This window comes from Aspergillus aculeatinus (assembly GCF_003184765.1).
Source record: "Aspergillus aculeatinus CBS 121060 unplaced genomic scaffold BO66scaffold_90, whole genome shotgun sequence".
Lineage (NCBI taxonomy): Eukaryota > Fungi > Ascomycota > Eurotiomycetes > Eurotiales > Aspergillaceae > Aspergillus > Aspergillus aculeatinus.
In genome coordinates this window covers 63,521-87,768 of record NW_020291559.1, presented here as the reverse complement: position 1 = coordinate 87,768, position 24,248 = coordinate 63,521, and the positions used below count along the sequence as shown (strand labels likewise).

Genomic DNA, 24,248 nt, shown 5'->3' with positions numbered 1-24,248 from the left:
GGCTCAAGAACACGGCTCATGCCAATAATCAAATCATAAATAGCAACCCCCCCCCCCCTTCCTCATTCTTTCGAATGTGATTCTTATTCTTATCTTCATCCTCAATTCGGTCCTCTTTCTTCCTCTCGTGTATTTTCTTACCAGTGCCATCAGTACCATCATTATTGCCAGCGTCTTCATCAATAAACCAACCATGGCTACGTACGACTACATTATCGTGGGTGGTGGTCTCACCGGCTCGGCCCTGGCCGGTCGCCTTGCTGAGCAACACCCCTCGCGTACGATTCTTCTTCTAGAAGCCGGTTCGAATGTTGTTGGTCATCCTTTGACCAGCGCACCGCTTGCTTGCTTTGGTGCTCACCTCTCCCCACTAGACTGGGCCTATCAAACTATACCCCAGCGCCACCTAGACGGCCGGCAGTGCTATAATGCTGCTGGGAAAGCCTTAGGCGGTGGCACCGCCACTAACTATGGAACCTGGACTCGTGGAAACGCGGCTGACTACAACCTTTGGGCACAGCTGGTCAACGATGAGAGTTGGAGCTATAAGGGCCTTCTTCCTTACTTTAAGCGTTCGGAGACGCACTGGGACCCCAACGCTGATCCCACCATCCATGGCCAATCAGGTCCGATCCATAACGCCACTGTTGCCTCCAGTAGCCTTGACCGCAAATATCCCCTCCGTGACCCCCTGCGCGCCGCATGGAGCCGTTTGGGTGTAGAGCCCATTGCTGACGGCAATGCTGGTCACCCGCTAGGATTGGCTGCGCTGACCGAAAATTGGCACGATGGCCAACGCCAGCTTGCCAGTGAGGCCTACCAGGTCCTCCAGAAGTCCAACATCACCATTCGAACCGAGACCTTGGTCAAGCGGATCTTACTGGCTGAAAAAGACGGCAACAACAACAAGCTCGCAACCGGTGTTGAGCTCCCCGACGGGACCACCTTCCACGCTGCACAGGAAGTGGTCATCTCCGCCGGTGCCTATCGGACCCCTCAAGTGTTGATGCTATCGGGCATAGGGCCCCGCGAAGAGCTAACCAAACATCGCATTCCCGTCCAGGTAGACGCACCCGAGGTGGGACGCAATTTTCACGACCATTTCTCTCTGAACCAGTGGTGGAAGCTGCGACACCCTGAAAAGGGCCTGTCCATTGGAACCCCCCTCTGGCAGAAGCCGGCCTATGGGTTAGGGCTTCCCTGTGACTGGGTCGCAACGGTGCAGCCGACGCCGCGGGCGGAGTTGATGCGAGCCTTGCAGGCGGATGGAATCAGTGCGGCCGAGATCGAGAACCATCCCTACCTTGCGCCCGATTTCTGTCACGTTGAGACCTTGGTCGTGTACGCGCCCGCAGGGGCGGCGGTAGCCGGCGTTGACGTCCCCATGGATGGCACCCACATCGCCTCCGCGGTCCTGGGGGTGGTCCCCACCTCGCGCGGCAGCATCACCCTGGCCTCGGCTGATCCGCATGCCGCGCCCCTGGTCGATCCCAATTACTACGGTACCGAGGTGGATCGTGCCATCCTGCGGGCGGCCATCCGCCAGGTGACGCGTTTGCTTCGTGACACGCCGGAGGGACAGGAGATGGTGGTCGAAGAAGTCCCGCGGCCGGGCCTGGGACCTCTGAGCGCCACCTCGACCGATGCGGAAATTGACGAGGTCGTCAAGCGCGGCGGAGCCACCTTCTATCATCCAGCAGGCTCCGCAGCGATGGGCAAAGTGGTCGATACCCAGCTGCGGGTATATGGAGTCGAGAGATTGCGGGTGGTCGATGCCAGCGTCTTGCCCTTGTCCTTGGCCGGTCATTATCAGGCCGTGCTCTATGCGCTAGCCGAGAAGGCCGCGGATCTGATCGGCAACGCGTAGGCTTATTTTGAGTACCCTATGGATTTCTAGAAGCTGACAGCAGAGAAATATATCCACATGGTGTCATGATTTAGCCATGGTTTCGTTCTTTTTTTTGTTATTTTTTATTTTCAATGAGCATAATCTATCTCATGTCAATTCGCCCCCCGCCCCCCTTAAACTGAGTTGTGCACGTAGACTACAGAGTTCGATTGTGCTTCACATTCCTAAGTCGACTTGGAAACGTTTGTAAAACGCCTAGGTAGTCTTCATGGGTCCCTTGTTTTCTTCCCTTCGAAAGGGGGCGAACCCCAGTCAAAAGAAGTTTGCTATATCCCGCGAAGGGTTTGTTTCACAGAGGCTTGGTCTAACGGGGATCTACAGAAGCAAACAATTCGACTGAACCACTGGAGATCATGCTTGTAGGCAGCTGGGCACCGGGCAGTGCTTGTGTTGGTCCTAGTTCTGTACAGTACATTACCTGGAACCTCCCAAACAACCGTCCACATCGGGAAGGCGGAACAGCAGCAGCTGCCGCGGGCCGTGGACCGTGGATGAGCTTCGGAGCCTTTTACCTCCCCCTCAACAAGCACTTGATAACAACAGTTTATTAAACTACAATACAACAATACAAAAGGATGCTCGTCAGCACAAGGCACAGCCAAACGGATCATGCTCTCTTCAACTTTCTCACTCTTCATTTCTTTGCTCTATCATGGCCCATCATGATTCAGTCAACCTTGTTCACTTCGGAGATCAGACTGCCAACCTAGATTCCTCCCTGCGAGCGCTGCTTCGCTCAGCCAAGCGCTTGCCCGACCTCGAACAGTTTCTACGACACAGTACCGAAGTCCTCCAAACTGGAGTCCGGACCTTACCCGTGACCAGTCAGGCGGAATGGGCATGTCGAACTTGAGGAGACTTTCTCCTCGCCGTAGAGGCCTCGGTGGATGAGCACAGGCCCGCAATCGTCACCGTGCTCCTCACTATCTGTCAACTAGGGTATCTATATGTGTAAGTGTGACGACAGAAGAGATACAGTATGTCGACGAAGTAAGCTAACATACAGTGAAACTTTACTTGAAGATATTTGGAACAGCAGCTGCCGGACTTCCTCCAATCTGCAAAGCGGATAATGGTGGGCCTGTGTACGGGGATGCTCCCAGCAGCGACAGCAGCATGCATCACCAATGCATCGGACGTCCTGAGGATCGGACCTGAGATCACTCGCATAGCTTTTCGATTGGGACTTTACGTCAGTCGTTGCTCACATGCCCTCACAGTTGTTCAAGGCAGCTGGGCAGTGTCCGTCTCTGGCGTCACCGAAGAACAGCTACGGGGTGCCCTACAACAGTTTAATGAGACTTGTGTAGGCAATCAACACCAGAAGAAACAAGTTGAGAAGAGCCTCAGAGCGTCAGCTGATCAAGCCAACAGACTGCTTCTCCAATGCTACAACCCTACATCAGTGTCATCGCCAACTCGTCGTTTACTGTCGCCGGTCCGCCTTCTTCGCTGCAGGGCTTTGCAGACTTCATGCATGACTATATGCCTCGCGCTCGCATAATTTCAATTCCCATCTTCGCCGCGTACCATTCTAGCCTTATTTATCCGGCCATTCCTGATTCAATTATTGGGAACTCTTCTCTTCTAGATCAGCCGCGAAACCCCAAATCATCTCTCATCTCCACCCACACTGGCCTTACAGTGCACGACGCTCTGACGCTGCGTAACTGCCTACACATCGCCGTGCTTGACATTCTGCAACACCTAGTGCATCTAGTGACCGTGCTGAAAAGTCTCAGGACTCAAATCCGGACAGACACATCTCTCACGGTGCTGGGTCCGTCTAACGCAGTGCATGCCCTAGAGCATACGTTGAACCCAACCCAGACCCACCATGTCCAGGTACCACAATTGGAACATCGCGGTGGCTTCGCGATCATTGGTATGGCGGGACGATTTCCTGGCGCCGATAGCTTAAACACGTTCTGGGAGATCCTCGAAAAAGGACTGGACCTCCATCGACTGGTACAGCTCACTATGCATCCTGCTATTCTGGAAGCTAGAACAATACTGATACACCTCAGATTCCTGCCAATCGCGTCAGTACTGAAACCCATTATGATATCACTGGTCGGATCCCTAACACTACTCTTACCCCTTACGGGTGCTTCCTAGATAACACAGATTTGTTTGACGCTCGTCTATTCAACCTTTCTGCCAAGGAGGCGGCGGCAATGGATCCCTCCCAGCGGCTACTTCTGATGACGACGTATGAGGCGCTCCAAATGGCCGGATATTCCCCCGGCCGCGGATCCTCGGCCCGCGCTCATCGCGTGGGCACCTTTGTCGGTCAGACCAGTGATGATTATCGCGAAACCAACGCAGGCCAGGATGTGGGGATCTTCTGGACTCCCGGCATCATGCGCGCATTCGGTCCGGGACGACTTAATTACCATTTCGGGTGGGATGGCCCAAGCTATAGTGTCGACACCGCGTGTTCATCTAGTATGGCGGCGATAGAGATTGCCGCGATGGCCCTGAAAAACAATGAGTGCGACATGGCTGTCGCAGGGGGCGTGAACATGATGACCTCCTCTGACCCCTTCGCGGGGTTGAGTCGTGGCCGGTTCTTGTCCCCCACCGGGTCGTGCAAAACGTGGGACGCCGCTGCTGACGGCTATTGCCGTGGGGAGGGAGTCGGTACGTATAATAGTTTCTATTCATATCTGCTCTACCTCTGACCTTGTCTTTTCTAGGTGTGCTGGTGATGAAGCGCTTGGAAGACGCGATTCGCAACCGAGATCCTATTCAAGCTGTGATTCGGGGAATATCGACCAATCATTCCGCTGATGCCATTTCTATCACCCATCCCCATGCTCCCACACAAGAACGATTGTTCACTACGGTTTCTGAGGAAGCCGATGTGGAGCCGACTGAGGTGGATTATGTGGAGATGCATGGAACAGGAACCCAGGCTAGGGACGTGGCAGAAACCTCAGCGGTTGCTCGGGCATTTTCTTCACGCTCGAGAGACAGCTCGCCCTTGTATCTCGGAGCTGTCAAATCGAATATTGGCCATGGCGAGTCTGCGTCCGGAGTAGCATCAATCATCAAGTCTGTGCTGATGTTTCAAAAATCGATCATCCCGCCGCATGTGGGAATCAAGAATGTCATCAACCCAAACATTCCCGCCGAGCAGTTTCGCGCTCTCAACATCCAGATTCCCAGGATAAAGATGCCCTTCCTTGCCGGCGCCAGGCCGCGGAAGATTTTGGTGAATAATTTCAACGCAGCTGGTGGAAACACGACTCTACTATTAGAAGAACACACGGCAGAACAAGCCGAAACCGGCGGTGGCCTGACACAAGAGCATCGCTCTTCCCAGATTGTGACGGTGTCAGCAAAGACACCGCATGCTCTTAGAGGGAACATGGACCGTCTGATTCAGTTCTTGCAAGAACACCCCAATACCAGTATATCAGACCTAGCCTACTCGACGACCGCTCGTCAAATGCATCATCCACATCGAAAAGCGTACACCGTTTCCACCGTTCAACAGCTCGTCTCTTTACTGAGCGAGCCTCTTGATGAGACTTTGACTGCTGCCCAACAAGCCCCGGGTGCCGTCTTTCTTTTCGCTGGCCAAGGGCCACTCTACCAGGGTATGGGTCAGCAGCTCATGTACAGCAGCAAGCACTTCTTTGACAAGATCCAGGAGATCGACCAGATGTGTCACAGTTCAGGCCTGCCGTCCATTCTGCCGTGTCTATCAGATACCCATCTCGATTTTACCCAGACAAGCACTGTTCAGGAACAACTAGTCACTTTCGCCGTGGGTATTGCCCTCGCCAGTCTCTGGCGTTCTTGGGGGGTCACTCCGCGGCTTGTCTGCGGGCATAGTCTGGGCACATATGCAGCCCTGTGCATTGCTGGTGTGCTTAGCTTACACGACTCGCTTTACTTGGTCGGGCAACGGGCTAGGCTTATAGAGAAATACTGCAAGCGAGGAAGCCACGCAATGATGGTGATAAAAGTCTCTGCGGAAGAAGTTGAGAATCTTCTGCTAGTCGGGACCTTCTCCTCTTGCGAGGTTTCATGTTACAACAGCCCCAACTCTACAGTCGTAGGTGGCACCGTCGAGGATATCAGCTCCTTAGCCAGTTTTCTGAGCGCCAGCGACATCCACCACGAAATTTTGCGGGTCCCCTATGCCTTTCATTCGGCGCAACTCGACCAATGCCTACAGTCCTTTGAAGCTCTGGCTCGACAGGTTCGGTTCAATCGACCCGCTGTTCCTGTTGCATCAACTTGTTTGGGCGTTGTCGTATCCGAGCCGGGTGTTTTCTGCGCAGAATATTTGAGCCGACAGGCTCGACAACTGGTTCTCTTTGGTCAGGCTATCCAAGCAATCATTTCGCGGGGCGACTACAATGAGAAATCAACGTTCTGGGTAGATATCGGCGCGCGTCCGTTTTGCGCGCCCATGACCAAGTCGATCCTAGGAAAGCAGTCCGTGCCGTCACTTCTGTCGATGACTCCCAATCAAAGCGACTGGCTCACACTCTCTCAGAGTGTCGCAAGGGCCTACAGTGCTGGTTTCGAGATCGACTGGGATGCGATACATCGAGAGCTCGAGACGCGCTTAAAATTTCTGCCGTTGCCGCCCTATTCTTTTGACCTCAAAAGTTATTGGCTGCAATACAGAGGGGACTGGTTGATCACCAAACACAGCCCTACTCATGGGCTGAAGTCTGCTTGGAGATCATTCGAGCCTACGTCCACGATACAAAGAATTGAAAAAGAAGAGCTCGTGGCGGGCGGGGGAACGATTTCATTTGTTTCCGACCTGAATGACCCAATTCTGCGAGCCGTGGTTACTGGACACCTAGTCAGACAAGTGGCCCTGTGTCCCAGCCCTGTCTACGCTGATATGGCGCTCACGGCGGCCACATATATATGGAACCGCACTGAGCCACACAGTGTACCTGCGATGGAGATCCAAGACATGACGGTGCGACAACCGCTCATTCTCGAAGGGCGTGATGAGCTGTTGGCATACATCACAATTTCCAAAGCTGCCAAGTCGCATTCCGCCACGGTAGCCATCAGTACGCGGTGCTACGCTGGAGACGACATGGGTCATGAGGCTATTCATGCACAATGTGTGGTTATCTTCGGCGACGGAAATGAGTGGATGGCGCAATGGGCGAAGCAACAATATCTCATTCAGAACCGGATTCATAGCTTGAAGACAGCAGCGCAGAAGGGAGAGATCCACAAATTGAAGCGCAGTATGATCTATAGGCTGTTTTCAAGCTTCGTCAAGTATAGCAAGCCATTCCAAGGGATGGATGAGGTATGGATGAACTCCGACCTTTTCGAGGCTGCAGCCCAGATTCGATTTGCATCAATCACGACGAACAGCAAGTTTACCCTCTCCCCCCATTGGCTTGACAGTCTCATACACCTTTCCGGATTTATCCTTAATGTGAGCGAGGCCATCCCAGAGGATACGGTGTATATCTCGCATGGCTGGAAAAGCATGCGCTTTGCCACTTCGATTTCGGCGACCGGGCATTATCAGGCATATGTCCACATGCAGGAGTCGCAAGCATCTGGGGACAAGGATGTCATGTCGGGTGACGTATACATTCTCGAGCAGGACGGCAATCGCGTTATTGGCCTTGTGACCGATGTCGGATTCAAGGCAGTCAAGAGGAGGCTTTTGGATGTTCTGCTGCCTTCAACTCGAGCAGCGCTGGCAATAGCAAAACCTGAACAAAGAAAATCGCGTACCTTAGAAGCTGCGGATCATCCGAGAACTGATGAAACCCCCTTTGCAAGACTAAGGGCCTGCATCTCTGATGAAACAGGGGTTCCAGTGAATGAGTTGACTGAAAAGACTAATCTGGCCGAGATCGGGCTTGATTCTTTGCTTTCCTTTGCAGTGGTCGCCCGGTTGCAAAAAGAGCTACAAGTCGAGATCAGTAGGTCAGCACTTATCTCTAGTAAAACCCTTGGTGATCTCCGCCCGTACCTTCAGGCGAAAAAATCAGGCGATGATGGCGATGAACAGGTCGACCAAAATTCTTCGGAAGAAGGCACTGGGATCCTCACACCGACAACGAGCATTGCGAAAGAGCCCACAGACCTTTTCCAGGCATTTAAGTCCGTGATTTTGGTTGAGAGCGAGGTGGATCCCTGGGATGTTGTCATCTCGGGCACGAACTTCGCTGATCTGGGTATCGACTCCCTACTGGGTCTCGCTATCCTCAATGCTTTCCAGAACCAGAGCGGCTGTAGGCTTCCTCACTCGTTCTTCTCAGACTATCCGACCTTTGCAGACGCCGAAAGGTACTTCCATTCCCGGTCGTCGACATCGCTTCCGAGATTTCCTCTGCCAGTCGGCATCTCCCAAGACAAGGTACAATCGCCGGCCGCTGTCTGCCAGTCTGTACAGTTGCAAGGCGACTCCGCATACAATGGTCCTGCTTTATTCTTGCTTCTAGATGGATCGGGCTCAGCAGGGTCATATGCCGGGATACCTGCTCTGGGTTCTGGGCGGTATTCCGGTCTCCGCGTTTGGGGACTCAACAGTCCCTTTGTGAGATGCACCCAGCCGTTCGATATTTCTTTAACCTCAATGGCCAAGGTGTATGTCACCGAGATTGTGAGATTGGATCCTAACGGACCATATTTGCTAGGTGGATGGTGAGTTGAGTTTTCCACTCTTCATCTTCGCTTTGGCGGAAGACTTCCTATACAACAATAACCGTCACTCGATCTGTTTTCTATTTTATCTCGACTCTTCGTCTCTGTCAGGAAACACCGTTGCTAACATGGACCTTGTTTATCCCCTTACAGGAGCGTTGGAGGCATTCTAGCCTTCGAAGCAGCCCCACTTCTCCGCGAGCTGAACAGAGTCGTGCAAGGCCTTTTCCTTATAGACGCCCCCTGCCCTGGAACGATTCCACCTCTGTCGCAGGAAACAATCCAGCTACTTGCCCGGCTTGGGCTCATCACCAGCAAAGAATTGCAACCGCAACCACGACCGCAACTGCAGCAGCAGTGGCGGCGGCCCGGGCGAGAAGAAAGCATTCGTGCGCATTTCATGGGCACCATTCAGGCGCTAAAGCCATATAGTCCCCTACCAATCAGGGAGGATGACGTTGATGATGCACCACCACTGCCCAGATGTCTGACTCTTTGGGCGAGCGGTGGTGTATGGGAAACCATTGAGAAAGCCAAAGGCGCAGCAGCAGCCGCCAGCATGCGGGTGGCGATAGGAGATGATCACGATACTGCTACTCCTGCTCATCGTTGGATCATGGAGAAAAGAACTACGACTGACTTGGGAGGTGGTGGTGGGTGGGAGGCGCTCTTACCTAGAGTTGACGTAGAGGTGGTATCTGGAGACCATTTTACAATCATGAGATCGCCACAGGTATGTGTTTCGTCTAGGGCAGAACAGAAAAAGAAAGAGAGCCATGATTAGAAAGACTAAAAACCCCCCGAAGTCTTTTCGATCCGAGAACAAAAAGCGTGGGACAACTTATACTCTTAATAACGAGTCATTTGTTTCATTTGCTTTCTAGGTTAATGAAGTTACGAAGCTTGTGTCACATTACATCGAGGAATTCTTGGACTAGGGTAATATCTATGGTACTGCGTGTTCAGTGGGCGATCACTGAGTGCACTGCAGTGTATACGAGTTGTAACCACTAACAACCTTCCATATATGATAGCTTCGGGGGTGAGTCGATAATCAACCACTATTCGAGGACTTATCAAGCAGACCCTCCTTCCGTTTTACACAAAAGTGATTTGCTTTGAGCCTGCGGTATTCCAGTGCAGTAGGTCCAGTTACTATGATTCACATATCAATGTATGAGGCTTTCCTGCTAACTCGAAAACCAATCCACTTAGTCAGACGTATATTTCCCCGAGGCAATCAGGCTTGGGATTGTGCACGAATTCCAGTTTTGGGACTTGTCGAACAGGATCTCGATCGGCCCGTTCGGGGGATACAGCGTCAGGCGAATTCCACCTTCACCGGATGGCATGTAAATTCCCGCTGAAAACTGTTTTCCTGTTACACCTGATATTTTCACAAGTGCAGCAAAGTTTCTTGGCCCATAAGCAGTGATTCCAGATGCGACTGCTGCGAGTGACGGTTGTCCAAACAGACACTTGGCAGGAGAGTCCGAGTCCTCCGAGTCCTTAACCTGGCCCCCACCCAGGGCTGTTAACTCAAAGTCGCTGAAACCATCGCCCCAGCATTGAAATGTGAGATAGTTGCTGATTTTCGGAGATTCGGAGTACAGGATGCCATGGACTGTGATGGGCTCCGACTCGGGCCCCAGTGTGAGACATTTGAGCGCCTTGGTCAAGTCGTCCCCCCGGGGTACGCCAGAACGACTAAGTAGCGTCCCCAACGCTTCGACCTCAACGCCAGTCACGGCGGAGCTTTTTACCTCGTTGATTGACTTGGCCCATTCCTCAAACAGCTGCTTATCGCCGGGTTGCCGTTGGAGAATCAAGGAGCTTCCCCGGTCCCCACCCGTCACGCTGGATGCGGTTCTCCGTTCCTTTTGGTATTCGCTGAAGGTCGATGTCTTCTCGAAACTGGCGCTGGCGCCAAAGTTCTCCCCGAATTCGGCATTCACGTTGGCCCGGTACTCCTCCTTGCTCTTGAAGGCTGCGTTGCGTGTCTGAACCTCCAAGCTGAAGCGGCAGCCGTACTGGCATCGACGGATGACGTGCGTGCCATAGGTATTGAAGAATACTCGGTACTTCTGCATGGCGGTCTCGTCGTTCTCCGCAAAGTCCGGTAGCTCGTCGACTGCTGCCAGGAAGTCTGCGTTCAGGCTGGCCAGCTCTTTCCCTCTTGCAATGTGCAGATAGGTGTAGAACTGCGATTGCTCGATCGACATCAAGGCATACATCGAACTCTTGTCGAGGGTCGTCTCATAGCTGTAGCCCCCACCCACCTCCACCGACATGGCCGCATACTTTCCCTTGGCGCTGGCGTCGGCCTTGAGCGAGTCGACCAGCTCACTTCCCGTTTGAACCTCCACGTCGTTGATCCTGGTCCCGTTGCCATTGCTCACGAGCTCGACATTGTCTCGGATCGAGACTTTCTCTTCGATACCGGGCACGGAGACTTTCTTGGTCGTGGCAGCCAGGTCGAGAATGACGTGATACTTTCGGTGCTTGAGGACATCGTCGATGTCGAAAATATTCGGGCCTGACCCCCTGTCGCGTCAGTGGATGGGAATCCTAGGTTGTTAAGGAGGCCACTTTTTTATTTAGTTAGTTACTCACGCTCCAGAATGTTCACAGCGGATCCAAGAAGATTCTGGAACAGCAATTCATTATCGCCCGCATCAACTACCATCTTGGCGCCAGATGATGGTTGTTTATGGTTCAAGATGTTTGTAAAGGAAAGACTGAGACACGAGGTCGGGGATTTGGGATTCGGTGACAGACGGATTGGATCCAGGGAAACACCACAGCCGGTTTATATGATTTTCGTCCTGCCCAAAGCGGGCCGAGGGGCGTCCAATAACACTTTCCCAGCTTGTCGCGATGAAACTATGAGTATTCTGCACTTTCAGCTCCGATCTCCACAGGAAATTGATGGAGCAGCTGCTCTTCTTCTGCTCGGCTCATTGGATGTAGACTAGGGGTCCAACAAGCTGAGGGAAGTGTTACATACCTACCCCACTGGGTGCATAAATCGCGCGAGGAAGATTTCCTTGTAGCAGAGGCTGCAAATCCCTCGCTCAGCTGAGTCCACAGCTGATGTGAAAGTGGGTCATGCTTTTGTGTACCCAGTATGTATTGTACGGGTAGCGACCCAGCTCAGCTATGGAGTGTACCGAACCGATTGCCAACACGTCGCATAGTCGAGACGATACTGTGCGTGTGCAAATGTCGATCCGTCGGACAAATCGGTGGACTCACCGTGTCGATCTTGTTCCCCGCTACCCCCGCTAACTTAGACTATTGGTCTACTCGGTCATACTCACAGTTCTTGGGGCTTGATTTTCAGCTCGCGCCTAGCTTCAGCTCAGCCACCCCAGCTTCAGTAATTATCAGTCTGCTTGATTTACAGTCTGGGTCTTGTGAAGGTGGTGGCCGGTGGCTCCCGAGGACTTTGGGGTTGAAGATGGTGAGATTGATACGGACTATGGACTATGGACTGCGGGCTGCGGACATTTCCTCAGTCTCGTGCGCCATGTAGACTGTCGGAGTTACATATACATGAGCAAGTATGGTTAAATCACTGAAAACACATACTACACACATGGAGGTAGTACTTGAGTACGGCGGCGTAGAAGCAAACGCGCGGTCATGATGGATGATACGAGTCGCCCACCGTAGTACGGCGTTACTTGAGGACATCTACTGTACGTGATCACAATCGAGCAGCAGAGATCGGACGGCAAGTCGACCAGGTCAGTGGGTCCGGGAAGCCCGTGGATTTCAAGGTTGGTTGGCGCTCCGGAAGTCTTATCCGCCCCGGACCGACCTTCAGTAGATCGTCTACTACTCCGTCCTCTTTTTTTTTTTTTTTTTTTTTTTTTTTTTTTTTTTTTTTTTTTTTTTTTTCCCCCCCCCTTTGAGATACTTTGATAGCTTGTTGTTGCTGTGTATAGGCTTGACTTAACTTGGTAGGCTGTAGAGTATCAATTATTCTCGATCTATAAGTTTGATATAGTAGCTGTACTGTACTGTACCTATGCCGACGGACTTGTGGTGCGATATGCGATTACCTTGTAGTGATCGCCGGTTATCAAGGGAAAGTGGACTTACACAAACAAAACTCCTGGGTTTTCTACCTCACGACTCTAAGAAACAGAGCCACTCCCCATGATACTTAACCCGTCGAAGCGGGATCCGCGGGAAAGTGCAAGGCAAGGAGTGATGGGAAAGAACAAAAGGCATATATGACAGCAAGGAGCCTAGATCGATATTTCTAGGTGTAAGAGGGGGAAATATTGTTCTTGTGGTTGGTTGTCGCGGACGAGCCTGGTTATTTCTGTAGAGTAACAAGCAAGGGGATTTTCTTAGCTATACTATTCTGGGTTGTGGTTAAAGAGAGATACCACCCTTACAAAAGTGATGGTCTGTTAGCTTGTATTGTTGTGATTTAGTCCATACACAGTTAAGACGCCTGATGCTAGTTATGGAGGAAGTAATAGCAGTTTCAATAGAAGCGTTCTAGAAATATGTGTAGGCCCCCAGTACAATCCAAGAGTAGCCAGAGCAGCTAGTGTGGATTTATGAAGTAATCAGTAAGTACCTCATCTGCTTCTACAAAGCAGCAGCACCTGCCACAAGCAAGCAGGCAGGACTTGCAGTAAAAAATTCCAGTATTATAACTACTAGAATGAGGATCCGAAATAAATAATAACCACCGTCAAAGTCCAAAAATAGCCCATTCTCGATGGACACGCCACCATAGATTACAAGCCAATATAAAAACCACTTTGAGTCGAAAAAAAAACAATCAAATATATACATCGCTGTGCTAAAGTCCTCTCCCATGATCAAAGTCCCAAAATGCACAGTTTCACAAAGAAGTGGCTGGCTACCCGACTCCCATGACCAAATAAATAAAATCAGATGGCCAACATAGAAACAAAAGTATACCCACCTCCAACGAGGCAATAGTCGTTGGAGATATAAGGGTTCAGTTAAACGATACACCTTATTTTAACAGGGTGGTGAACGATCAGGCTCGGGGGCCTGATTCGTCCGTTGAAACGAACCGGGCAAAGGAGACGAAGGTCTCTTCTTGCCGCTGTTGAACTGCGCGGCGATCTGGCTCTGGCGGAACTTCTCGAAGGTCTCGGAATCCTGTTTTTGCGCCGCCCAGAGCTCGTCCACCGTGGTGCCGAGATCCTTGAATGTCTTGGCGGCGTTCACACTCTCAAAGTTCGAGCGCATTTGCTCCACGTGCAGGCGGTCGAGCTTGTCGCGCAGAGCCGCGATATGGGATTCGTCGAATGTAAGAGACGACGGGTCATCGTCCGTCGCGTCGAAGGACGGGCTAAGGAAATCCCGCCGCAGATTCTGGCCCAGGCGGTGCACGTGGCCTTCCTCGTGGGTCATGGCGCGCGAGTGCAGGGAGGTGATCGAGCTCGCCCGGGAGAGGCGGACCGCGTACTGGTGATCATCCTCGTCGTCCGCGGCGGCCTCGCCGTCGCCGTTCGCGGCATTGGGCGGTGTGCCGTCGCCAGCGGGCGCTCCCCATCCATCTTCGCCAGAATTTTGGGAGCTGGTTTCGGGGAAACTGTATGGAATTGCCTGCGGTACAATCCGCGTCTCAGGATATTCGTCTTCGAATCGCTGGATCATCCTCTGCAAGGTGAAATCCAGGAACTGGAGACGCCCTAGTGAGAATAGAAAGTTAGTGCGGGTTGCGGAACGAAGGGAAGGGACAAATCTTACTGTAATTGTTATCATTGCCAGCCCGATCTTCACGTACGAGGGCCGACTGAATACGGGTCCGAATGTTGCGTGCAGATTCCAGGAGGTTTTTAGACATGTCCCGAGGCTTCCTAGTTACGAAGGACCGTGATTTCCGGTGTCGAGGTGTCGCTGTGCCACTGGGAGGCCCAGATTGGTCCCCTGGCAAAGAGCGGTCGAGATTACCAAGGCAGACACCCAATGCTTTGACCACGCCGGTACCACCGATAACATAGTCTTCATCAGGCGCCGGCTCGTCGTCCTCTTCAACGACTTCTTCTCCGACACCATGGCCAACGATGTGCTGCAGAATTTCCGGAACATGCACGGTTGAGCGTGTAGCCGAAATGTCGAAAGAGTCCGAAAGCTCGACCGCCATGGCACCTTGTTCAAGATTTTGGAGAGAGTAGGCAACGATTTGAGATGCCAGAGCCTTGACAACTTCATTGTTCTCCGCAGTTGGAACTTCAATGTCGACAGCAATAATGGTGCGAGATACGCGCACGGCTGCCATCAGCGAGGCATAAACCGCGCACGCTTCTTCCTGGGTCGCAGGATCAGTTGCCGAAGCCAGGGCCGTGATCAAGGGATTTTCCAGGATGTTGAGATGGCATAGGCTCGGGCACTCCGGCAGAACCTCGGCTAACGCGATAGTCTGATCAGGTGACAGGTTCACATCAGCGAGATGAATCCGCTTGAGCGCAGGCATTTTCGGAAGGAAGCGCCTAAAGGTTGGCAATGCGTCGGGCTTGACGGTGAACAGGTCCGGGTTGTGTGAGAAATCAACAAAGCGCAGATCAGGCAAGCATGCCAGCTCCTGCAGCAATGGATAGACCGCAGTGGGCGTGAGCGAGCAATCAGCCAGACTCAGCGCATAGAGCGGGTGGACTTCAGAGACAGCAGATGTGATCAAGTCAAGGTGATCCCGAATCGGATTTCCGCCCAAGTCAAGACCCTCGCATTTTCCAGCCTTCAGGTAGCGCACAACATGTTCCAAGCTCTCCCGTGAAAGCCTGTTGTTGGCGAACCCAAGTCTCCTCAGACCTACAGTGGTCGCTGCATCGCAGATCCGCTGGGTATCCTCGATTGTCGGGTCACATTCACTGAGGAGAAGTTCCTCAAGATGATCTCCGCCATACCGTTGTGAGAGCGCGTTGGCGAAGACAGCTGTCAACTCGGTGGAGGCTGTTGTACAGTTCCCAGGCTGGACTGCCAACTTCCCGGAGGAAGTAATAGGAATAGGTACCCGGGGAAGTGGGATGCCAGAGAGATCAATGGCCTTCAAGGACTTCGAAAGGTGGACAAAAAGACAGATATGAAGCCATCCCTCCGTACCTATTTTAGGATTGCCTTTGAGTGACAACTTTTCGATGACGCTGAACCTCTCTTCCTTTTCCACAGACTGGACCTCTGATCTATTGCCCCTTTTGCGTTTGCCCCACATATGCTCAACCGTCCGCGTGGAGAGCAAAGCAGCAAGAATAGACCGAACCGGATCATCCGTCAAGGCACACTCTTCCAGAATAAGCTTTCGAACCGGAACAACAGCCAGCCAGTCGCAGAACGTAGCCATGTCCTCAGATGTCATTGGGAAATTGCTCAGGTCAAGCACAGCCACGGTGCCCGGAGACTCCGCCAGAGTAGAAGACGGCTTGGATATCTCATCCACTATCCTCTTCAGCACGGGCGTCTCACGTAACTGGCAACAGCGCCGATATATGCGAACAGGATCCGTAGTCGGGTGACTTTGTGTCTTGGGACGACTTGTGCTAGACGCAGGTGTCCGAATGCCGTACTCCTCGCCGTCCGCTGTCAATTGCATAGGGATTGTGCCATTAGCTTCTGCCTGTCTCCGCCTCCTTTCTCTCCGCTCCCTGCGCTCCTCCTCTGATCTCTTCTTCTTCTCCTGTTTCCTGGTCGGTTCTTTGCTCTCCCCGTTGGGCGTTGATTCGGCGGCGGCTGTGTCAGTCGAACCCGTGGGTTTTCCATTAACAGCTTGTTCCGGAGCATTTCCTTCCTTGACGGACACTGAAGCTTGTGCGGGCTTTGCCGGTGTATTCTCATTCTTGTCCTTTTTATCCTTCGATTTCGAATTCGATCTCTTGACCTTCGGGCCATTCAAGTCCGGGACGATCTGATGCTTGCTATTGACCGCGGGGGCTTCCTCATCCGACTCTCGATACGAGAGCCCTGCGATCTCCACGTCGACACAGAACGCAACGCGCCGCAACTTCGCTTGGTTGAGATCGGCAACCTTGCACCTATCCCGATCTTGGTCGATGTTCATTACCCGACGCGGACAAATGGTCCCGTTGGTGGCCAACTTGCCCGATCCGCCGGCCGAGGAAGAAAGCTTTCGGAATGCGTTCGACAAGAAAGAGGGGCCCTTCGGAGAGGTGGAGGCGAAAGGGCTATTCTCGTCCTTGCGCTCCTCCTCCTTATCCTTCGGTGAGTACGCTGCACCGAACGGGTTGTGCGCGTCCATCTTGGAGACGGGGGAAGTCGCTTTTGTGCTCGGTGGAGCTTTCATGTTCGATTGCGAGGGAGGCGTCGAGCCCGAGGAAAACCTCGAGCTCAGGCTGGAAATCCACGAGTTTCGCCTGCCCCCAACTGGGCGCGGGGCACTTTTTTGCTGCTGCTGCGAGGCAGGCGAGGCACCGGTCGGTTTCGCATCCACCGCGACCGCCTTTTCATTTACTTTATTCACCTCCTTTTCATTTGGCGAGGCCACACTGGTGGTGGTGGGTGCTGCTGCTGTGGAAACGGGCGGGGGAGACGGGGCATGGTTCTCTGGAGGGGGCTTCTTTTCCGCGTCACATTGTTGCGGCGGAGGTGTCGCTCCTCCTCCTCCTCCATCCGGTATCGACTTATCGCTGACCAGGGATGAGGCCGATTTGCAGCGGGATAAATGGTCTGCCGTCGGAGATTGGGGTGAGTTCCACAGACATTGACATTGCATGCGAAAGACGCGCTCCCAGTATACACGAATCGGACTCACCTTTCTGCGAGTGATGAAGCCAGCTGACATCCACAGTTTCCACCCCTTCCATTTTGACCACCGGTGCGTTTGTGTTGATGCGAGTGTGGTTGAGGGTGACGTAATAGAGCCGATGTAGGATTTTGTGGAGAGGTTGTTTGAGAGGCTGCAGCTGCGAACTTCGAACCCAAGCACCACCCGTCGAGCAACAACAGAAAAGAGACGATGTGGTGGCAATGGTCGTTCAAAAAGGCAGTCAAAGTATGGCCGAAGAATGTTGGAGCGACGGTGAAACGATGGAAAAGCCGAAGAATGCGCAATGCAGATCAGTAAGTAGTCAATTATGAACGGCGACGGCGGGTAGGTTCCATCATGACATGACGGCGAGACACAGCGGACATGACGGAGCTGACTGACGGTGTGGGGTTGTCACGCAGTTGCGATCGTGAGGCGGATCCAAGATAAATCGCGCATTTAAAGGAGAAGTGTGGTATAAAATAGTAAAAGGGGGAGGGTGGAAGGGGAAGGTAAAGTGGACAAGAAGGGAAGAGAAAGTCAAGTTAAGTGAAGGAAGCGAAGGGGAATATCAATCTATGGGACGATGGAGACGGGGTAGTTTAAGGAAGAACAGGAAAGGTGCGGACTTTGCGGGCACAGAACGAGGCGATCGGGGGAGGGGCGCCGATTAGAGACTAGACTAGGAAAGTAGCATGATTATCCATTATCCAGTAGTCGGTGGAGAAAAGGAGAATAATACTCAGTCCTCGAGTTCTTTACTCTACTTCTCTTCCTTGGGTCTCCTCTGTCCCTCGCTGTCTTTTGTTACTTTTTTTTTTTTTTTCCCTTTTCCTTTTTGTCCCTCTTTTTCCCTCTTCTGTGCTGTTACTTGGCGGATGGAAGAAAAGGCACGGAAGTGAATGGAAATGGAAATGGAAATGGAAAGGTCACGGGTGGTAAAGGTAGGTAACTAACCAATGTTACTTGATTAGTAGTAAGGTCGAGAGTAAAGGTTGGTAACTTAACGAAGGTACTAGATTACTAGTAACTTGGTAGTAATTGGGCCAACTCCGCTGGTTTGCAAACCTCGCAACCCTCGTATTATGCAGCCACGGCCGATGACGGAGACCAGACCCATTCATCGCCCATTCATTCAAGTTGCTTGCCACTCGTCACTCTGCCAAGCCTGACCATACAATACCTACCCTAGTATTTTACAACAGTGACGAATTTCATGGATTGGGAACCCACATTAGGATGAAAGGTAGAGAGAAAGAGAGAGAGAGAGAGAGAGCAGAAGAAATCGATTTGACTCAGTCAATCATATACTGTACAGCACATGGAAAATATCATATGAACATGTTGTTGGTCTGTTACCCACCACCATAACTACTTAGTACCAGTATGCGCTGTCCGCATTTTGCCTGCCCGGTCATCCTCTCTCTTTCCTCGACCTATCAGATCCGCACTAAAACCCGTTCTCAATTTTTGTACCTCCTGGGCACATGACCTCGTCACCTCACAAGCTGAGAAGATCTATTTCACAGATACATCATGTGCTTTGCACGCGACCCGCTCTGCGTCATGAAGTCATTCATTCAGCTGCTGACTACAACTGACCTCGTCGCTTGCATAACTACTCGGTACTAAAGCATGTAGCTAACAATTAAGCAAAAGTGTCGCCCACCTTAAGAGCCAATGAGACCTTCCGTTGGGTACCGTACTGTAGGTATGCGCTGTACCTCAAAGAGTGGCTATGATGGCTATGATGAAAAGAATGCTTGCCTGTTCATCAAACAAAGCAACCCTGTCAACAAGGTGCAGACTGCAGAAAAGCTTATTGACACAGGTCAATAATAATAGCCGCCCTTGAACTGGTCCATTGATGCAAGATATGAATAAAGACAACAATTAACTTTTCGATCCACATTTGACGAGAGGGCTCCCATGGCGGATTCAACCCTGGGGTTCCCAGGTAGGACAGAACTTTATCAGTGTTGCTTATTCTCGCCTCGGCCAAGCCTTGATTATTATATCATAGACAGAAAAATTGGAGCAAAGCGTAAGGTCATCTCTATATGATACCGCGCTAGCATTATTCCAGATTTCGAAGTGGGGTTCAAAAGGCAATCATCACATCCCAGGGCGGGCAGGCCTCACAACTTCGAAGCCTTTGGTCTTTTTCTTCGACTTCCACGACGATCGCCAGGATCTGTCCTCCCCTGTGGCACAGGTGTTTTCCGTTCGTTCTACCCTAGCATTGATCTGCGATGCCATCGGCCGACCGTAGTATTGGTCGGCCTCGCGTTTGGAATAGTCGCCGTCGCCGCTGATCGTCGTCGTGTCTTCGTCCAGGATGCTCAGGTCGACAGAGTCCATGCTGGAATCCACCGATCCATCCGAGCTGTAAGACTGCCTTGGGAGGGTGGAGAAATGGTGCGACGATGAAGAAACGGGAGTCATGGGCCGTGGAGCCCGGAAGTACGATGGAAATTCATTCGTGCTCGGTATCCCTGTGGATGGAGGATAGGCTGAGATGGCCTTCATTAGCATATCACAGTCGCCAAGATACCATGCTCAGATAATACACACCCACGGGGCGAAGCTCTGGAAGCTCCGTGAATGAAGTCTTCCGCGTTGATCGTTGCGAAAGTTGACCAATGCCATAAATCTAGGACAAGACCCATTAGTCATTCGGGCTAGTTATTGATTGTCTGGATTGTATCCACATACCGGTGCTTCTCGAGGCTGCACGAGGGGGCCACGATGGGAGTGCACGAGTCCCGCTTTGCGAAGTATAAAGAGCGCTATGCTTATGATGCAAGGGACGAGAAACCCGAAGAACATCATCGTTGCATATAGGAATAGGATGCTGTATGCCAATATACCCTGGTTGCGCTGGGGTGCCTCTGACTGCGGGAGGAAGGCACAGCTCATAACAAGGCTGGCAAGCCTGCCAATCGAAAAGCAGGCAGGTCGCCAGGCTGGAAAGTCCTGGCAGTTCCAAAGCAGGCAGACAAGATTGAGTGTCTCACAAATGATGAGAACTACAACCTGGGCAAGGCCCGATCGTTGCAATGCCCCGATCGCTATGCCTCTTACAATCGGAATGCCGTACAAGACACAGGAAACCCACGTTCCGGAATGATGCATGGGGAACAAGCTTCCGTGAGAAAAGGCCCATTGTCTGTTGGTCTTGATCAGATACCGCACGGTAAAGCCCAAAGAAACAGCAAGGAGACCAACAACCAAAACCGCGAAGAAGGTACGGTAGGTCGGATGCCATGATGTCAGGAGGAGTTGACTTGTAGAGAAGGTTACCAGCGGGAAGAGGAAATGGTCGAGCACCGCTCGAAGGATACTCCATCCAGTACGCTGGCATTGTTTCAATGACTCTTCTTGAAGGTCCGACAGCTCAATCGCTTGTCGCCTCCGGAAAAACCTCGACGCCCATTGGAATCCGAAAGGAACTTGCACCAGCGCCACGATCCCCACGATGACAAGGAGAAGATTAACAATCGCGTTGACCCAGAGATCACTGATGGTAGTCCCACCCAGGACCTGCGTCATCTCCTCCAAGCCCCAAGTCGAATTAGTGGCATATAGACCATCTTGAACACCAGGGTAGGCGAATCCATGTGTGACAGGCCAATTCCGGAAGATGAGCGACGACCAGGCCAACTCCCCGACGATTGCTCGGAAGAAGCCCGGGTATGAAAGCGTCAGACAGCTGGTCAAGAAGATGAATTGCAGAAATTGCAGACAATCGCCTAGTCCTTGTACGTGGGATTGGGCTGGGTCTCGGGATGGGTCGACCAGCTCGTACCGAAACATGCTTCTTCCATTTGTATGAAAGAGCCTGAGCGGTCCTGTAGCTATTCCAAACAAGACCATAATCAAGAATGGAAGAGCTTTCAATAACTTCGATGTCGCTGGGCCGATATAAGGCGTGATATGGGCAGTGACACAAGTTATTTCCTGGCCGTCCAACCACAGGTGGATGGTTGTGTCTAGTGTGTGCAGGGCATAGGAGTGGTTGAGATAGTAGGAGGTCTCGTAAATGGCATGATTGTGAAGGCCTCCCATCATGTGGGCTTGTATTTGGCCTTGACTCGACATACTGAAGCGCTCCCAATAGGGGTCTACGCCACATCTTCCCCTACTGTCTCCCTGAAAGCCCACCGGACCGCCCAGGACACTCGCATTCACCACCAACTGTGCCAGGGACCCATTGAGAGACTTACACTCGGCTTCATAATTTCCTGTCAGCTTAAGAAGTAGCGTCGGGCCATCATGCTCTGGGTTAACCAGTGAGCCAGTTAAGGATTGCTGCTGAAAGCTGATGGATTCAGTGGGTGCAGTAATGGAAGGATTGCAATCCCAGCGACGAACAAAGGCGGCCTGCGCCGAAGGCAGCAGAAATAGAGCCCACAGCAGAAGGGTCAACATCAGGTACAAGACATATCAAACCAGAACCAAGATTAGGCATGGTATAGCCGGATGACGAAGGGGAGAGGAAGGAGGAGGGGGAGGAAAGAGAAGAAGATCCAAGGGAGCGTATGAAGAAGATCCCCCATCATACTGGGGAGAGTGTTTGAAGTGCCAAGTGGGCGAGTAGGCAGTGTAGAATCGAAGTACTTACTCCACCGGGGCAGGCAAGGCAGCCTTTCTCCAGGGGACGGCGGCACCGCCGAGCCTCGGGAAGAAACCCAAGAGAAGAAAATTTCTTCTGGTGGCCGTTGAATTAGTGAGCCCGACTTAGTGTAGACTTGGCCCGATGGATGATGTGGGGAGAAACTACCCGAAATAGTAGTACTTACTATTTACAGTCGGGTATGTCTCAGTCTCAAGGCTGAGCAGCAATCAGCTCCATTCTGCAAATGCGAGTCACAGATCACCTCCGACTTAATGTGCTCAATAGAGTTTCTTCCAAGTATCCGGCGTCCGGGGTAAGTATAAGTATACCAAGAGCACGGAGCGATCCTCAGCATGCATGCATGCATTAGCGTATCGTCCCACCTCATGCGTCGCTTGGCCACATCTCTCCCCTCTAGTCATCTACCTGCCATCTAAGCAATGGCATCTTCCCCATGGATACCAACGCACTTGTCGATTTCATTCACGAGGTGCAAGGCCAGCTCTGGGTCGACAAGGTGAACGAAACCTACAGAGCAGGCCATCTCTGCCGCTGGGTGTCGACTTTCCATTCCGAACAGCTTCCCTGTCAACTGGATGGCACCTTTCACCATGGCGCGTACAATGCCGGCATCAAGATGGTCTTCGGTGACGGCACTGCCTGGATGGTCCGTTTCCCTCGAGTAGGAAAGGTCTGCGACGACTTCATCGACGAGAAGGTTGCCATGGAGGTTACGGCGCTGAACCTCATCCACAATAGCACTACGATCCCGGTGCCGAAAGTTCATGCGTGGGGGCCCGCAACCAGCAACCCGCTCGGTCTCGGCCCGTTCATCATCATGGACTTCATTCACGGCGTGAGCCTTAGCCACCTTCTCCAAGCCCCTAACGCCTTGTGCCCCACCAGAGTGATGCGGGAGGACATAAGCGATCGTGACCTCGAGATCATCTATAGGCAACTGGCGAATTTCATGCTCCAGCTTTTCGAGCTCGATTTTTGTGACCAGATAGGCAGTCTGCCGTCGCCGCAGGCTGACAACCAAAGTCCTACACTGCTACGACCGCTAACCTTCAAGGCACATAGTATTCTGCAAAATGGAGGGGTCAACACGTTCGGTATGTGTAGTCCCCTTGCCTTGCCCTTGACTTTGGACCCCCAAAGCTGTGACTGAGTGAGTGCTTAACAAAGCGACGGATTGTCCAGGCGACCGAACCCAGGGGTTTGCGACAACGACGGAGTACTTTCAATACGTCGCCGACCAAGACTGGGAACAGCTCATCCACCAGCCAAACTCAACTGTTGGCTTCTACGATGCGAAAAACAAATACCTGGCGTTCAAGGTTCTACGAGCACTGATACCTGACTTGGTCAATGCGAAGTATGACCGCTGCAGATTCAAGCTGGTTTGCGACGATCTTGGTCTGGCGAATCTGATCGTCCGTGGCAGAGAAGACTTGACTGTTGTCGGGGTAATCGACCTCGAGTGGTCGTACATTGGACCCGCGCAGCTGTTTGGCTCGGCGCCGTGGTGGCTTCTCCAAGACAGGCCCGTCAACAGCACATGAGACTTCACCGGTGACGAGCCGCCCGAAATCGCCGCCCGCTACTTCAGATGCCTAGACATCTTTATAGACGTATTGGAGGAGGAGGAAGCGAAAATGCTAGGGCATGATGGGCGAGAGCTTTCCAGTCTGGTAAAGTGGTCGCGCGCCTCTGGGGCCATGTGGCTGCACATGCTCCTCTCTTCCGGTTTCAATGACCATCGCTCATTTCCTTTCACCCAGCTGCGCCGCCATCTAGGACCCACTGAATGGGCGAGGCGCGAGAGAGAATTCGACAACGCGGAAGAGCTCGAGGCCTTCGCGACCCGGAAGGTGCGGGATCTAGACCAGTATGATGAAGCCTTGGAGGCAATGGAGAAGAGCAAGGCACTCGTCGACGACGGTAGAATGACAAGGCACGAGTTCCTGAGCCACGGATCTTCTCGTCCGGTGAACAGCAACCCATAAGTCTCGGATATAGATCGTAATTAGACCGATGGGTCAGTACAGTACAGTACATGCTCCATTTGAGAGGCATTTTTGAACAGGTTTCGGTACCGATTGCCGGAGGTGCTCAACACCAAAACCCCTGACGTCGTCGGGAAATGGTGCCGGCACTCAATCTGAACCCGTATATCCGAAGATAGACGAGGAGAATTCAATGCCGGCCGGGACGGACGGGCCCAGGGGATTGACGGACGGCTAGGGCGGCCGCGGGTTCGAAGAATCTGCCAGATTCGGCAGTACGCTCCGGGGATTACCCTGGAG

General features: G+C 52.4%; 6 protein-coding genes across 6 annotated transcripts; 3 read left to right on the top strand and 3 right to left on the bottom strand.

Annotated features, from left to right (window-relative positions):
- Nucleotides 1-21: 21 nt before the first annotated feature.
- On the top strand, nucleotides 22-1,987 carry BO66DRAFT_396488 (GMC family oxidoreductase). Its single transcript, XM_025648481.1, has one exon. The coding sequence runs from the start codon at nucleotides 194-196 to the stop codon at nucleotides 1,865-1,867; it is 1,674 nt and encodes a 557-aa protein (XP_025497898.1). The 5' UTR covers nucleotides 22-193; the 3' UTR covers nucleotides 1,868-1,987.
- A 492-nt stretch (nucleotides 1,988-2,479) lies between these two features.
- On the top strand, nucleotides 2,480-9,501 carry BO66DRAFT_476113 (type I polyketide synthase; the record flags this gene model as incomplete). Its single annotated transcript, XM_025653298.1, has 8 exons — nucleotides 2,480-2,733; nucleotides 2,785-2,860; nucleotides 2,933-3,215; nucleotides 3,284-3,877; nucleotides 3,937-4,552; nucleotides 4,609-8,563; nucleotides 8,717-9,296; nucleotides 9,448-9,501. The coding sequence occupies exons 1-8, from the start codon at nucleotides 2,562-2,564 to the stop codon at nucleotides 9,499-9,501; spliced, it is 6,330 nt and encodes a 2,109-aa protein (XP_025497897.1). The 5' UTR covers nucleotides 2,480-2,561.
- Nucleotides 9,502-9,774: 273 nt separating this feature from the next.
- On the bottom strand, nucleotides 9,775-11,308 carry BO66DRAFT_432971 (uncharacterized protein; the record flags this gene model as incomplete). Its single annotated transcript, XM_025650671.1, has 2 exons — nucleotides 11,177-11,308; nucleotides 9,775-11,099 (listed from the first exon to the last, which is right to left on the bottom strand). The coding sequence occupies exons 1-2, from the start codon at nucleotides 11,247-11,249 to the stop codon at nucleotides 9,775-9,777; spliced, it is 1,398 nt and encodes a 465-aa protein (XP_025497896.1). The 5' UTR covers nucleotides 11,250-11,308.
- Nucleotides 11,309-13,489: 2,181 nt separating this feature from the next.
- On the bottom strand, nucleotides 13,490-17,686 carry BO66DRAFT_254888 (putative cell wall biogenesis protein Mhp1). Its single transcript, XM_025642996.1, has 2 exons — nucleotides 14,312-17,686; nucleotides 13,490-14,253 (listed from the first exon to the last, which is right to left on the bottom strand). The coding sequence occupies exons 1-2, from the start codon at nucleotides 17,355-17,357 to the stop codon at nucleotides 13,574-13,576; spliced, it is 3,726 nt and encodes a 1,241-aa protein (XP_025497895.1). The 5' UTR covers nucleotides 17,358-17,686; the 3' UTR covers nucleotides 13,490-13,573.
- A 1,363-nt stretch (nucleotides 17,687-19,049) lies between these two features.
- On the bottom strand, nucleotides 19,050-21,752 carry BO66DRAFT_386315 (uncharacterized protein; the record flags this gene model as incomplete). Its single annotated transcript, XM_025646176.1, has 4 exons — nucleotides 19,050-19,834; nucleotides 19,896-19,974; nucleotides 20,037-21,382; nucleotides 21,425-21,752. 4 exons carry the CDS (start codon nucleotides 21,750-21,752, stop codon nucleotides 19,437-19,439), a joined length of 2,151 nt encoding a protein of 716 aa, XP_025497894.1. The 3' UTR covers nucleotides 19,050-19,436.
- A 562-nt stretch (nucleotides 21,753-22,314) lies between these two features.
- On the top strand, nucleotides 22,315-23,948 carry BO66DRAFT_424443 (phosphotransferase family protein; the record flags this gene model as incomplete). The annotated part of the gene is made up of 4 exons (XM_025650170.1): nucleotides 22,315-23,054; nucleotides 23,143-23,489; nucleotides 23,523-23,813; nucleotides 23,850-23,948. The coding sequence occupies exons 1-4, from the start codon at nucleotides 22,394-22,396 to the stop codon at nucleotides 23,946-23,948; spliced, it is 1,398 nt and encodes a 465-aa protein (XP_025497893.1). The 5' UTR covers nucleotides 22,315-22,393.
- Between the last annotated feature and the right edge of the window lie 300 nt (nucleotides 23,949-24,248).